A 13,606-nucleotide genomic window follows, 5' to 3' on the forward strand; every position below is an offset into this window, starting at 1 on the left:
AGTTGCTACTCAAAATCATACAAGAACCAGGTTATCTGTCTCATTTGTGAGTTGGTAGGTGTCTGTGTGAGAAACTTTCAGTCTACCTCTACACCCCTTGCTCCTACACTGCAAGGAATCTTTCCTTTAACTTGAGTTCTTCCCTGCCCTCTTAGTTGGCATTGTTCCAGGATCAAAGTATACTAGGGAAGAATAGTAGAGATCAGTCAGAATTGTAGTATGTCAAGTCTGGAGGTAGACAGTTTTGATGGCTTTCAGTTCATCACCATGTCCTTGTACTGCACTCACTTTATTCTCTTAAGCCAAGTGGAGAAGGTGATGAAACTCTTGGCAGTCTGACTACTCTGAACCGTGTATGTTGTCTCTGGATGCAGCTACTTCCTACTAGTAGTTGTAACTTTTAAGTATTTCTGATAAGCTTTTAGCATTTGCGTTGCTGTCCTTGGAAAGGCTCCCTATTGGGGATAACAGCCAGCATATTTACTCTGAACGTTATTTTGTCAACGACACAAAGATCTCCCTCTTGTCACTTATGATTACCGTAGTTCTAGAGAGTTCAATTTTGGATGGAGAACACTTTGTAGTACCCCTTTCTTAACCATTTGAGTAGTGGTTTCCTGAAAGATTTCTAATCAACTTACAACATAGGGCATTAGAAATAATATACCGTTATTCTCCTTACTCCATTGCAGGGTATAGGTAGCTGCAGCTGTTTAAGACTTTTTCACTTTTGGTTTCTTTCAGTCAGTGGCACAAAGGGTTTGTCTGTCAATGACTTCTTGTCTGGTTTGGAGAATTCTGGATGGCTGCGTCACATCAAAGCTGTGTTGGATGCTGCTGTCTTCTTAGTCAAGGTAACTTGCATGCTGCTTCTTTATTTGGGAAGTTGACTTGCTACCAGGCAAAATGATACTTAATATTACATCATGTGTAAAATTCTGCAACTGACCTTTTTGGAGGTAGATGCTTAGTATATACAGATACATCTGATATGCTGGTTTAAGTATTACATGTTTATTTATGACTAGGCATGTTAAATGTGCCAGCTAATGTTTGGGGATTTTTTTTTTTTAAAATGCTATTTGGTCACCTTACTGGGAGATGAAGGGTCTCTTATGCTCCCTGGTTCTTTTAGGTATTTATGAAAGGTGTAACTAGTTTGGAGGTAGATGGAGCAAACTATTTACTGTACCCTGAAGAACAGAACTACTGGGGCACTAATTGCAGAGAAGCCAAACTGGCTATGCTGACTTCACTGGCAAGGAAATGGGACTCTGAAGAATTCAGAGGAACAGTTGCCTTTGCCAGGCATCTATGAAACCAAGGCCTTGACCTGAATGGGGCTGGGTGAAGAAAAAAAACTGGATCTTTGTTTTTGTTAGGTGAAATAACAAGAAGTTAATTTCAGTTAAAAGTGGATGATTCTCCTGAAGATGACCCTCAAATATTTGGACTCGCTGAAGTTGTTAAACATTTCCTAGTCCTTAACTTTTGTGTAGTATAATGATGAACAAGTGGGTATCTTTAATGGTGCATTTGTGTTGGTTTATTTTTTTTTAACCTGTTTGGTCTGTAATGTGTAGTCTAATACTTTCTTAGTATACATTGCAAGAGGTTTTTATAAGTTTAGTTTTATAAGGGATAGAAAGAGAACTGGGAACTGCTGTAGGTGTTTTTGTTACCTTGTGCATAGGTAAGTGAAACTTTCTCTTTGTAAGGAATTTTCTGTACTTCCATGGAGAGAAATTCCTAGCTTTCTGATAGTATCAAATCCTTTCATCACAACAAACACTTTTCTGGCTTTGTTAAAATAAAATGGTCTGTGCTTTGAGTTTGGGATAAATGCAGATTTTGTATTTATTAAATTTTGACTTCTGACTGGAACAGAACATTCACTGAAACGACTCTGTTTTGCAGGCAATAGCGGTGGAGAGTGCAAGTGTGTTAGTGCACTGCTCAGATGGCTGGGATAGGACTTCCCAAGTCTGTTCTCTTGGAGCTCTCTTACTAGATTCCTATTACAGAACAATCAGAGGATTCATGGTAAGCAAGCTGTGGCATCCTTGAGTGGTTCCTTGGTAAACAAAGGATATAAAATGTTTGAGTGTGAAAGTGACCAGTGTAGACATACTGATACTTGCTTTTTGCAGTTACAAATACAAGATTTGCAGTATACTGACATGTCTTTCTATTAGAAATACTTTGCTACTGAGAATAACTATTTATTTAAAAATCTAAACGACTGAAATGCATATAGCAGATGGTTTTAGGTACCCTGCAGAAATGTTGCAATGATTGCCTTTTGCGTGCAAAAAAGTTCCTTACCTAGGAAATATAAGGATTCCAACGTGCTTATGTGAGATAAATGTACAAAATTGTAGCAGCTCTGTGCTTTTATCACTTGCCTCAAAATCAACATTATTAAAATCTAAAAATGGCAACTCCCCCAGTGACAGAGACCTGAAGATATTTAAGCAATCTAAATATCTTCATCTTTCTATAGAGAGGAAGAAGAATTTCAGTATGATTATTTCAAACTTTAGAGTAGGAAAATCAACAGTGTTCTGCAGTGGCAATACAAGGTGCTATGGAACTCCTGAAAGGTAGTATGTAAAATTGATTCCATGTATTGCTTAGAACTAACTGCCACAAATCTTACAAGCAACAAAAGTGAAATTGAGGAGGAATTTCAAGAGGATTCATTTCTTATGAATAGGGAGAATGTTGTAATCTTTAGGGAAGTAATTTAATCTTACTGGTGGCTTTAGTCCTCACTGTCAATTGACTTTATGGGAAGCTTCTGTAATGAGCAGGCCGTCCTTTGTTCCTTCTGGTGCTTGATACTGTGACGGAAGTGATAAAACATGCACATGTTGATATTAACAGACTTATTGTTATAAAATGTTACAAAGATTATATTGTGTGGTTTTATGTAAACTATGATAGCAGGAATGCAATACTGAAATTTTTCCTATACTTTGCAATTTTTTGCAAGTTGGTTGATAAACTACTTGTCAAGTCATACATTAGTACACTTAAAGTGAGCCTGCCTTAACAACAGTTACCTGATTGTCAACTTGCTAAACTTTACTAGTTTTAGAAATGTGCTTTGAGAGTCTCTTGTGAAAGACTTCCAAGAAAATAAAGGAACTACAGTGACAAATAGTTTCTCCTACTATAGTTTCACTGACTCCTATTTAAAATACAATATATCGATAACATGTGGGGTTAATGCTATAGATGTAAGATTGAGTAACGCTTTTACGTGAGACTTTTTTTTTACCTTCTAGGTCTTGATAGAGAAAGACTGGATCTCTTTTGGGCACAAGTTCTCTGACAGGTAGTTCGCTCTTCCAATACAGTAAAATGTATATAGTGAACTGAACTAAGTATTCTTAAAAACAAAAGACAACTTGTGGATATTAAACTACTGCAGTGTTGCTAGAAATTTTGCAATGAGTAAGCAATGCACAAAGTGCGTTGTCTACTGAAAATAGCTATTTACTTAAATACCTATTGTATAATTGATTTATAGTATAGACGTAAATTTCTAGTGCTACTGGTGCCTCACTCAGATGCTGATAACTGCAGCTAGGTCTGCACATAAGCATAGACAGTGCAAAACCGATCTAAAGCTATGTCCCAGCTATTTAGGCAATATAAAACACTTAATTTTGATATCTTTAAAAATTAGTTTACATTTATGTTTACTTCTACTGATGAAGTCACACCTACCTTTAGAAATCCTGTATGTTAAGAGTTCTGGTTTTTTCCCTTGGTCTGCCTATCATCAGTTATGGCAATAGCCTTGCTGCTATTTACTGCTTATTAATTTGCTTTTAGCTGGTATACGCCAAATGTTGACTATGGAAGTAATAGACACAAAGGAACTTAACTCTCTTATGTTGCTCTTATGTACTGAATATAGATGTGTGATAACTTAAAGTCAGAAAAATAGGTTAAATATAGACTTATTTCTATTCAGAAAATGCCCCAGTTCTCAGGTGCTTAATCTCCAAACCAAAGCTAGAGTCAAATTAATGTGCTGTCATTTAAAACAAGTGCAACTAAGACTTTTTTGATTTCTAACTTAAACTGGTTTCAGTCTGTTCATGGAATCTTTTTCAGGTGTTGCCAGTTGGATGGTGATCCAAAAGAGATCTCACCAGTGTTCACCCAGTTTTTAGAAAGTGTGTGGAATCTGACTGAGCAGTTTCCACAAGCCTTTGAGTACAATGAAGCTTTCCTCCTCCAGATCCATGAACACGTCCATTCATGCCAGTTTGGTAACTTCCTTGGAAACTGCCAAAAAGAGCGAGAAGAACTAAAGTAAGCAGGCGCTGTAATATGTCTTGTTTATTCTGGCAGAATAAGAACTCCTGTGAATCTTCTTCATTTTAGGCTCTGAATAAAAGTAGAGACACGATTGGTAGTACTGAAATTGATGTTGAATTGCATCAGGGAAAGTAGTGCTTGTTGTGCTTTTGCGCGCTTGAAGACAGTCTTTCTAATTCTGGGAGAAATGCTCATTCTTCACAGAGAAGGTTAAGGTTTCTTTCTCCCTCTTCTCCCCACCCAAACTAGGTAAGCTTAAGTTTGGAAGTATCACTTCATTCTCTTCCCCAACCTATTTTTAGGTAACCTTAAAATTCTTGCCTGCTCGAGACTCATTACTGTCAGTTAGAAGTATTAATAGGATGTCTGCCAATGTTTTCAGTTGGAAAACTGCTGTAAAGTTTTTGTCAGTTCATCTTTGTCTCAAACTGTATTTTAAAAGCATTTATTGCAACTAGGCAAAACTTGCACAGCATAAGTAGTAGTACTTCTAAAACTGACAAATTTTATCCAACATTAGTATATATCAGGAAGAAGTTGATTTTACTAAAAGCTTTTAATTCAAAATTTATAAGTATTTCTGGTAACTTTTTTAAAAAGTTAGGATCGACTTACTAGGAGTTGAACAGCTCTGTTTTTTGCTTGCAGTCAGTGTCCTGACCTTGATCTCTTCTTGCTTTAAGATTAAAAGAGAAGACATATTCCTTGTGGCCATTCCTTCTGGATGAACAAAAGAGATATCAGAATCCTTTGTATAATCCAGACTTTTCTCCAGAACTAACTCTTTTGGAGCCTAATACAGTATCATTCAATTTTAAGTAAGTTTAAATTATATACAGTATCTCTTCGATTTTGTATTTATTCTGTGTAGTTAAAACTGTCTGCTTCGTGCAGGTTTTGGAGAAATATGTACCATCAGTTTGATCGAAGTATGCATCCCAGGCAATCTGTGTTCAATCTTATAATGAACATGAGTGAACAAAATAAACAACTGGAGCAAGACATTAAAGAACTGGAAGCTGTAAGTATTACAAAATAAGTGTATGTACTTGTGACTTTTCTTCGAATTCACATTTATAGTCTGTAATAATGCTGCTAGCTTTCACACGAATGTCACTACTGTATGGCCTAGCACTTATTCTGTGTAATGTTGACTTTCACTTTCACTGTATGCTTCTATGCTGAATGCCAGACTATGCAGTCAATGTTTTGCTCTTAGGCACAACTTATTTTGCTTTACTGATGAACTGTATTATGTAAAAGTGCTCCTACTATCAAAGCATTACTGATGATGGCTTAATGTAGGTTAAATTTTTGTGAAACTTATCTTGGATAACAAGGTACCCATCATAGCTACAGCTGTGTTGCTAAACTAAGGAGACTGAAAATGTTTTATTTCCATTATAGATACTGAAATGGAAGCAGTAAGTATTGTCCTTTTTTTAACTTCATATGCAGGTGCATGCTGTTGTAAGTCACCATAATTATGGGGCATGTACACTGTAATGCATATGTGAAGACAGGGCTAAATACAGAGATCAGATTTCTATAAATTACTTCTAAGAGCTACAGTAAACAGCCAGGAAAGACTGAACAGTGTATCTCATTTTATTCTAGTATGACTTAATCAGTGGCTTTTAATTGGTACTTCATTATAGTCAGTTAAGATGCTGAAACTTCAGAATAATACTTTCTAAGAAACACAAAAGTTTTCTAATTACCAGTTTTACTTCTTTGTGTGGCTAGAAATTGTAATACAACTGTGTGTTATGTTGGGGGGGAAGAACAGCTTTTCTAGGAGGAAAGACTTTACTAAACTGATCCCACTGTTTAATCTTAAAATGTTTCAAATCATAATTTTGTATAACTGAAACAGCAAGATGAGAACTCAGGATGATGAAGCAAGCTGAAGAATAAGCAAGACATAAAGTGAAGTCTTGGTTTTGAATATTCTAGAACCTTGTTCCAAGGTGTTAAGTTCACCTGAGCCCACATGTCTCACTTGAGTGATGACAAGATGTAGTTATTTGAAATCTTGATGTAGACTTTCCTACTGTTTCTGTTGTCTTGAAAAAGTTGATGTCAAGAGACACCAAAGTCTTCTGGGTTCAGTCTCAGTTCTAATAGAGCATAAATACATCAACAAAAAAATTAGTTCAGTTGATTAGTTCAAGCTTCCAGTTACTGGGTGATATTGTTTAAATTAAAACAAACAAACCCAACCCTTAGTCCAGATCTTCCCTCTTCTCTTGCTCAGTGCTTGCAGGATAGGTCCTTTCCTCCAGTCCTGCTTTCTAGTTGACACCTTTTAGTGTATTCCTGCATTTGAACAAACTATATTGGTGTTTTTCAGATCTAAAGGAAAAGTCTTAGAAAGGACATAAGGGCTTAGGTGTGAAACTGCTCTTTGTCTTTGAGACTTGTGGTCTGCTGTAAGCTCACTGCTTGCTAATAGTACCGAGGCCTGTCTTCCTCTGCCTGTACTCCAGAAAGTATTGCCATCTTGATAGCAAACAAACAAGGGGCAAGCCTGAAGAACCTCTCTTCTATGGACACTGACAAGCAGCCTTTCTACCTTCTGCTCAGCTTCAAATTTTAAGCATACAGTGCTTGTAGCATGTGCTGTAAACTGTGGGGAAAAACTTATTCAATGGCCTAACATTTAATAATACTGTTACATATCTAACCTAGGCTATGTAATAAAGGGTTTGGTAGATGCTGAGTTGGCCAGCAAAAGTGGATTCACTTCCCTTCAAAGCAGATCATCATCAGTAAAGAAGTCATGCTTACTGTTAGTAACTATTCTCTGTATTTCAGAAAATAAAGCAGAGAAATGGGCAGTCAGATGCATTCCCTGTGAAGGAACATCAGCAGCCTGCTCATCCTGCACCCTTGGCACTGAAGACCCCTCCATGCTTCAAGAAGGAGCAGCCACTGATCCCTGTGAACGATGCTGTAAGAACTATAGAGGGCAGCAACGCAGCAGACAACCGCTACAGTGAATTTGTGACAGAGTTCTCGAAAGCTGAGCCTGCTGTTGTCAGCTTAGAGTATGGAGTGGCCAGGATGACCTGCTAATTAAAATCCAGCGCTGTGCTCCTCTTCTAGACTGATTGAATTAAGAGATGGATTATTTTGATGATGGGTCTGTGCTGCATGACCAAAACATGATTTGTATATCAGCAAGTTTTGTTAACATAGACTAGAACAGCATGCTAGTTGTCAAGTGTTTGCTGTTCTTTTACAGAAAAAAGTGTAGTTCTCTTTTAAGAGGTAGGAGCATTTGTAAGTGGTGACTAAAAATCAAGGGATGGTATGTCTTTGGACTTAAGTCAGTTTGCACTAAATTGATTAAAATAGTAATATTACTTTATTCAGTATAGGAGAACACAGGTGGTCTTTCACGAATTGATTTTATTTGGGCAAGAAAACTTGAACTTTCTATTTTAGGAACTGAAGCTACATGTATATATTGCTTATGATATGAATATGTATACCCTTGTTTAATGTCACCCAGTACTAACTTTCAGTGTATTAAGTGCCATGGAAAAGTATGATATATTTCAAATCATAAATAGTTGGCCTTAAACCTGTCAGATCAATTATATCATTGTCCTTTACTATTGCAGTCTACCTGGCTCTGATTACATTGTATTTGCTCAAAATGTTATTTCCTTAAAACAGGACTGAGTATAAGGAATGAAGCATGCCTAAGCTGGCACAGCTTTTCAGCAAATAGCTCTATGAATGTTAACTTCTCGCTGAAGACTGTTCTTTATTCCAGTTTCTCTATTGTTTAAAATCTGATAGACTGGCCTGACTTTCTTCTCTGGCAGCTCAGTAGATTGAGCATCACTGAAGCTACAGGTTGTGTCTGACCTTAAATACAGTGCCATAAACCAAAATATTTAATTGTAAAGAGTAAAATGTGTCATGTAAGACAATGGAACTTAGCCAATAACTGAATTGTCAAGTTCATTCAGATTGTTTACTATGGGCTGTGCAGTTGGTCAAGTTGCAAGAATGGAAGCAGAAGTTTTGGAAGCATAACCTACTGACGTTGTTTCCAAGGACAAAAAAAGTCGTTCGTGTGTCTGAAGCTCATGAGAAACCGAGTGCCTTCTAAATCTTTCATTAGAAGGAAATTTTCATTTTCAGTGAAAGCCCCTTTTCATCTTGTAAAAACTTGTCCAACTTGTGCATATTTTAAGTAATTTCAATAGTCTGGAGAGTTCTGTGTTATTGGAGAGGTGGCAAATACTATTTCTAGCAGGATGCAGTAGAGATCATGGGACGTAAGAAAAAAGGAGGAAACTTACAGTTTGTAAGCTTAATTATATATCTGTAACCGTCAAGTAAGGGAAAAGGTTTTTGCTGAAGTTTGTTCCATGATGGATTTTTTGAGCAGATAACAGAATAGGTAAGAAAAGTGCTGGTGCCCTGTTCTTTAAAGGTATAAATTATAACTTTGGCTATTAAGATCTGTAGGTATGACGTTAGATTAACGTTACTGACACATTTTATCTCTGGATTTAAATAATTTTAGGTTACAAGTGAAAATGAGTTTATTCTCATCTTAATCCCTGAAGTCTGTTTTGTTAAAAGTACTGGTGTGCCACACACAATTTGTCATTATTGGCAGCATTTCCCTCTGCACCATATTGGATCCAGAACTCTATTAACAAGGCCAGTATAGGTCATGATCAAGTTGCACTTGTGAAGCTGTCTGGGAAAAATTAACTGTGACTCCCATATTTGAGTATTAATTCACCTGTTTCACTGATTTGTTTTTTAAAAGTCTGTAAGTGTAAATAAAGATTCATAAGTATTTTTTTTATTCCCAAAGACATGAGCATAGTGTCATATTTAAAATACATTAACCAGTCACTTAAACATGTTTAGAATTTCTCCACTACAAGTCATGATAGTTTCACAGTTGCACAGTGGTGCCTTACAGGGTGGCAACAAGAGAGGTTTTTGTGCCTTGTTATTTATTGTCTCCCCTTGTCCCTCATCTTTGTATCAACTTGGTTCCGTGGTTTTCCTTTGGAAAAACGTTCTGTATGTTAAGCTTGTGTTTTATCACAGTAGTGACAAATTTATCACTGACAATGTAGGTAAGTGATATCAATTTGTACTTGTTTGTTTTAATATTTAGCTGCTCTGTTGTGCCATGTACACTTTTCATATTTATTATTTAGAGTTTAGAGACTCAAAAGATTATATTAAGCTTTTTTGCAAATATTGTTGTATGTTGTTTTTACTTTAACAACCATCTGAGTACCCCTGTACACAAGGCTTTTAAAGAGAAGATCAGTTTCCTTTCAGTACTGTTAAAGTGAGTCTATTTCGCTCTTCAGGCCATTTTTATTGGCAGAGTTCACCTCATAGCAGAAGGAATCGGGATGCCTTTTTATTTTAAATCAAGGTAGGCATGTTAGGTCAGCTTTAAAATGCCATAAAACTATCTGCTCAAGCACAGAACCTGTTTCTTCATCAAAAAATACAATACTTCCTGATTTGAAGTAAATATTTTACTCCCATTAGTATATGAATAGAGTTTTACAAGGCTGTTTAGTAGAGCAGCCTTCTTGTAAAGTCCAGATGACTCTGCCAACTCAGCCCCTAGGGTCACCAGTGAGAAAAGTTCCTGCAGAGAGGCAGCTGTCTCTTCTCATTTGCTGTTTAGGCTTAAGCCAAAACTACCTAAAGCACATGGGACCTGTGGTGAAGTAAATAGATGGTAGCGAAGTGAACTCCAACAGAAAGCTTGGCAGCATGGCCAGGACTCAGCACAGTGGGGCTGTTCTGTGTCCTTCAAGAAGGGTTTAAAAAACATGAAGCAAGTTGACTAAAAAAATTGTGGCAGAAGCTTTCTGGGAGCAGAAGGAATTCTTATTTCAGTGGATGAGCTTTTCTTCAACAAGAACGTGCTGCTTCAAGAGCAGTAACAATACTAAAAGGTGCCCCGTACAGCTCAAACTAATACGCAGGACACTTTCAAGCTGAAACATTAACGTGTAGTTGGTGCACTCACCAGTTGCTTGGGAGTATAATGTCCCAGGTAGAAAGCTGTTACAGCTGATCCTGCTCCATTGGTTGCAAGACTTTAGCATCTGTCAGTTCTTTGCTTCATCTTGAGAAAGTCTCAGTCAAGTCTGTGGGTTTCTACATTTTGTGCTGTGTTTGATCTTTCTTTGGAGTCTAAATGTTATAGAAGAGAAATAATTCCTGTTAATTAACCAAGCTGATAGATCTCACCTGAGCAACTAAAACTGATTTCACTTTGTACTCCAGGCAATTTAAAGTATTTATTTCACTAATACCAAAAGAGTTGGACTTATTTTTGGGAGACTTGATGTTGTTATAATGTATTCTTTAATACAAGTTTAAATATCCAACTGTTCTGTTTTGTAGGATGACTGCCAAATTAACAGGCTAAGAAATTAATTAAGCAATGCTGAACTGAGCCTGTGTGTTTTCAACACATGTCCAATTACTAGTGACCTAAATATAGGGCAAAAGCCTGAAGTCTGGAGAGTCCATTTAGAGAATTGGAACAGCAGTCCTTCCATAAAACCGCCCATCCCTATGTGGAACAAATGCCCTAATGTTCTTTTAGAGGGAAAGCCATCACAAATCAAGCTGTGACAGTTTAATGTGTGTCTTCCTCAGGATAAGCACACTGGAGAATGCCTTGCTGGGAAAGGTGATGTGTTCTTCCTCTGTAGCTGTTGTTTTCATAAGGCCTTTTGATAAAGAAACACATCAGCACATCTCTGAAAACTTGCTACTCCTGTTCTGGTAAAGTAAGCACATAACTGGATGCACAGTTGGACTGAAGTAGGGCTGGGGTAGACTGGCTTAACTACTATCCGCTTAAGGAAGTGACATAAATAATATAAAGAAATTCAGTGTTAGAACAGCACAGGGCACATGCTATCAATATCTGTTCTTTAGAGTCCTGCCGAGCTCTTGAGCAAGTGTGGCTAGCATGAAGGTCTTGTGTAAGCATGATGATTGCTTTCTAGTTAGTTCAAAGATCATCTGATTTCAAACTAGATCATTCCTCCACAGTGGTAACTTACAGATCTTTAGGTCAGAACCTAAAGGTTGCTCTTCAAACCCTTTTTTAGTTGCTAATAGTTCTAAACCTATACTTGATCATAGATTTAAGTATACTGGTCATGAAACCTGTATTAACCTTTAGGATTAGATCTTTAGATTAGACTGAAGTCTGCTTTGACTTGCTTTCACCACTTATGCTGTGCTTTTCTCCAAGTGTTACTTATTGGCATGCTTGATGTCCTTCTGATATAACAGGCTTCTTACTGCTGTGGATGTTTCAAAAACCTAGAAGTACTGCAATTTTCTTCCACTATTCTGAAGGCTCAGACTAGTGAACAGTATGGGTGAGTTTATGACCTGCCTACATGTTAAATAGCATTGAAAATCAGCACGGCATCATAATTCAACTTCCATATGCACAGTAGGCTTAAGGAAGAGGATGTAGTCAAGATCCTTGTCACAGCATGTAGCAAGGAACAGGACCCTGCTGGGGTATGACTCATAAAAAGTAGAAGCAGTAGAGCTGTTTTAATGTCCAGCAGCAGCTCAGGGACTTGAGGTGGAAGGTCAGAGGCATGCTGCTTCTGAGATCAGTTTCCAGGTCCCAGGGACTTAAATGACCTGGACTAGCTGAGCAATTCTGCACTGGCATCAAGCAACAGAAAATATATATGCATTTGTGTCTCTTAATCTACTAACTTCAAGTAATAAATGTCCTGGTGGTGACTTTGAATTTGGGGTGCAGTATTTTGTTTATTCTTGTTTATTGTTTAACTCAAGGTCAGTTGTATACTGTTTATAATTAAGTGGATTTATAGGTTTTGCCACATACTGTTAAAGTCTTTCCCATCTTAATGGCAAGGTTAGCATGTGCATATCTTGTGCTTTGTATCTCTGCATATATTTCTGATGAATGCTTTTCTTGCAAGTAGGCAGTCTTGGTGAAGTCCCATGCTGTCCCACAGAGGCATTCCCCATTAGCTAGCATTACAGATTGGTTTCCTTGCTCTGTCTTACTGTTGCTCTTCAATCTTAAAGTTTATCTTTATGGCTCTCTGTTGGCAATGTCCCTTGACAAACATCTTTCCATCAAAGAAAACGGGTTTGTTTTTCTGTGTCTCAGGGACTTTTACCCCTGAACTAGTGAACTTCAAAAATACTCCTTATTCTCCCTTTCAGGGCTTCTGAGTGCCTGATGACTTCCACAGTCAGTTTACTCACACATTTTAACTTCAGACCTGGCAACTTAAAAAAACCAAACCAAAACAAAAAATTATTCAAATGTTGGATGTGGCAAACGGAAAGAAAACTGTTTTCATTGTCACGTATCTGGAAAGACTGGCTGTTTCGCTAGCATTTATTACTCTGTAACATTCTCTGTAAAAGTCATTTATTTGTGTGCTGGGATCATGCTTGATGTATATTCCTGAAGAAACTTTGGCAAATGGAATTTTGTGATCAGTATTTTATTTGTATGTGTTTTGAAAATCCATAAAGCTTAAAATAAAATTATCATAATATTGCCAATCCAACTGGGCATTAAATAGTCCATTTATAATAGCACTGTTCTAACATAAAATGTACTGAATAAAATTTTCATTTTATGGATGAATCATCTGATACAGACTATAGAGTACAGACATTACTTGGCCTATTTATAAGTTCTTGAATGATCCTGTAACTTCTAGATATGGGAGACTGGCTCAGCTTTGTGTTACTGACTCTAGACTGCTGGTGTATTAATTATGAATGCTATTCTGTGCTTAATTTAAGAGTTGAGTGTCAGAAGAGAGCTCTGTGTTTACTTAGCATTACCATTACTTCATACTCAGTAATCCACATTAGTGTTTTCAACAGCTCCAACAAATCTGGTTAGGAAACTGGAATAATTTTCTGAAAATACCATCTTATCTTCTCAGTGACTTTTCCATTGACTATTATGAATGGTTTTATTTAATTCTTAGTCTGAGGCTTTTTAGGACTATACAGCTGTATTCTTCATTTGGTAAACACAGCAATCATGTTTTGTCATGGTAATAAAGGTCTCCCTAACTATTACTTGCTCCACAATGCTCAAGCTTCTTCCAGCAGCATTTTATTTATATTTACTTACTTCACCCACATTCAACACCATCTTGATCTGCACTGAAAAGACAGTTTCTGTTCATAGTACAGATGGAAACTAATGTACTGGAGCATGGGT

General features: G+C 37.0%; 1 protein-coding gene across 2 annotated transcripts in view; it reads left to right on the forward strand.

Annotated features, from left to right (window-relative positions):
- The window catches only part of MTMR6 (myotubularin related protein 6), a 35,104-nt gene extending 22,169 nt beyond the window's left edge, over window positions 1–12,935 (forward strand). For both annotated transcript variants that reach the window (XM_074815992.1, XM_074815993.1), the window contains 7 exons: window positions 745–854; window positions 1,918–2,043; window positions 3,291–3,340; window positions 4,129–4,329; window positions 5,019–5,153; window positions 5,230–5,356; window positions 7,153–12,935. In XM_074815992.1, the coding sequence (XP_074672093.1) occupies window positions 745–854; window positions 1,918–2,043; window positions 3,291–3,340; window positions 4,129–4,329; window positions 5,019–5,153; window positions 5,230–5,356; window positions 7,153–7,413 (1,010 nt within the window). In that variant the 3' untranslated portion in view covers window positions 7,414–12,935. The remainder of the gene's footprint in view (window positions 1–744; window positions 855–1,917; window positions 2,044–3,290; window positions 3,341–4,128; window positions 4,330–5,018; window positions 5,154–5,229; window positions 5,357–7,152) is intronic.
- Window positions 12,936–13,606: the final 671 nt, after the last annotated feature.

This window comes from Strix aluco, chromosome 2 (genome assembly GCF_031877795.1).
Source record: "Strix aluco isolate bStrAlu1 chromosome 2, bStrAlu1.hap1, whole genome shotgun sequence".
Classification (NCBI taxonomy): Eukaryota; Metazoa; Chordata; class Aves; order Strigiformes; family Strigidae; genus Strix; species Strix aluco.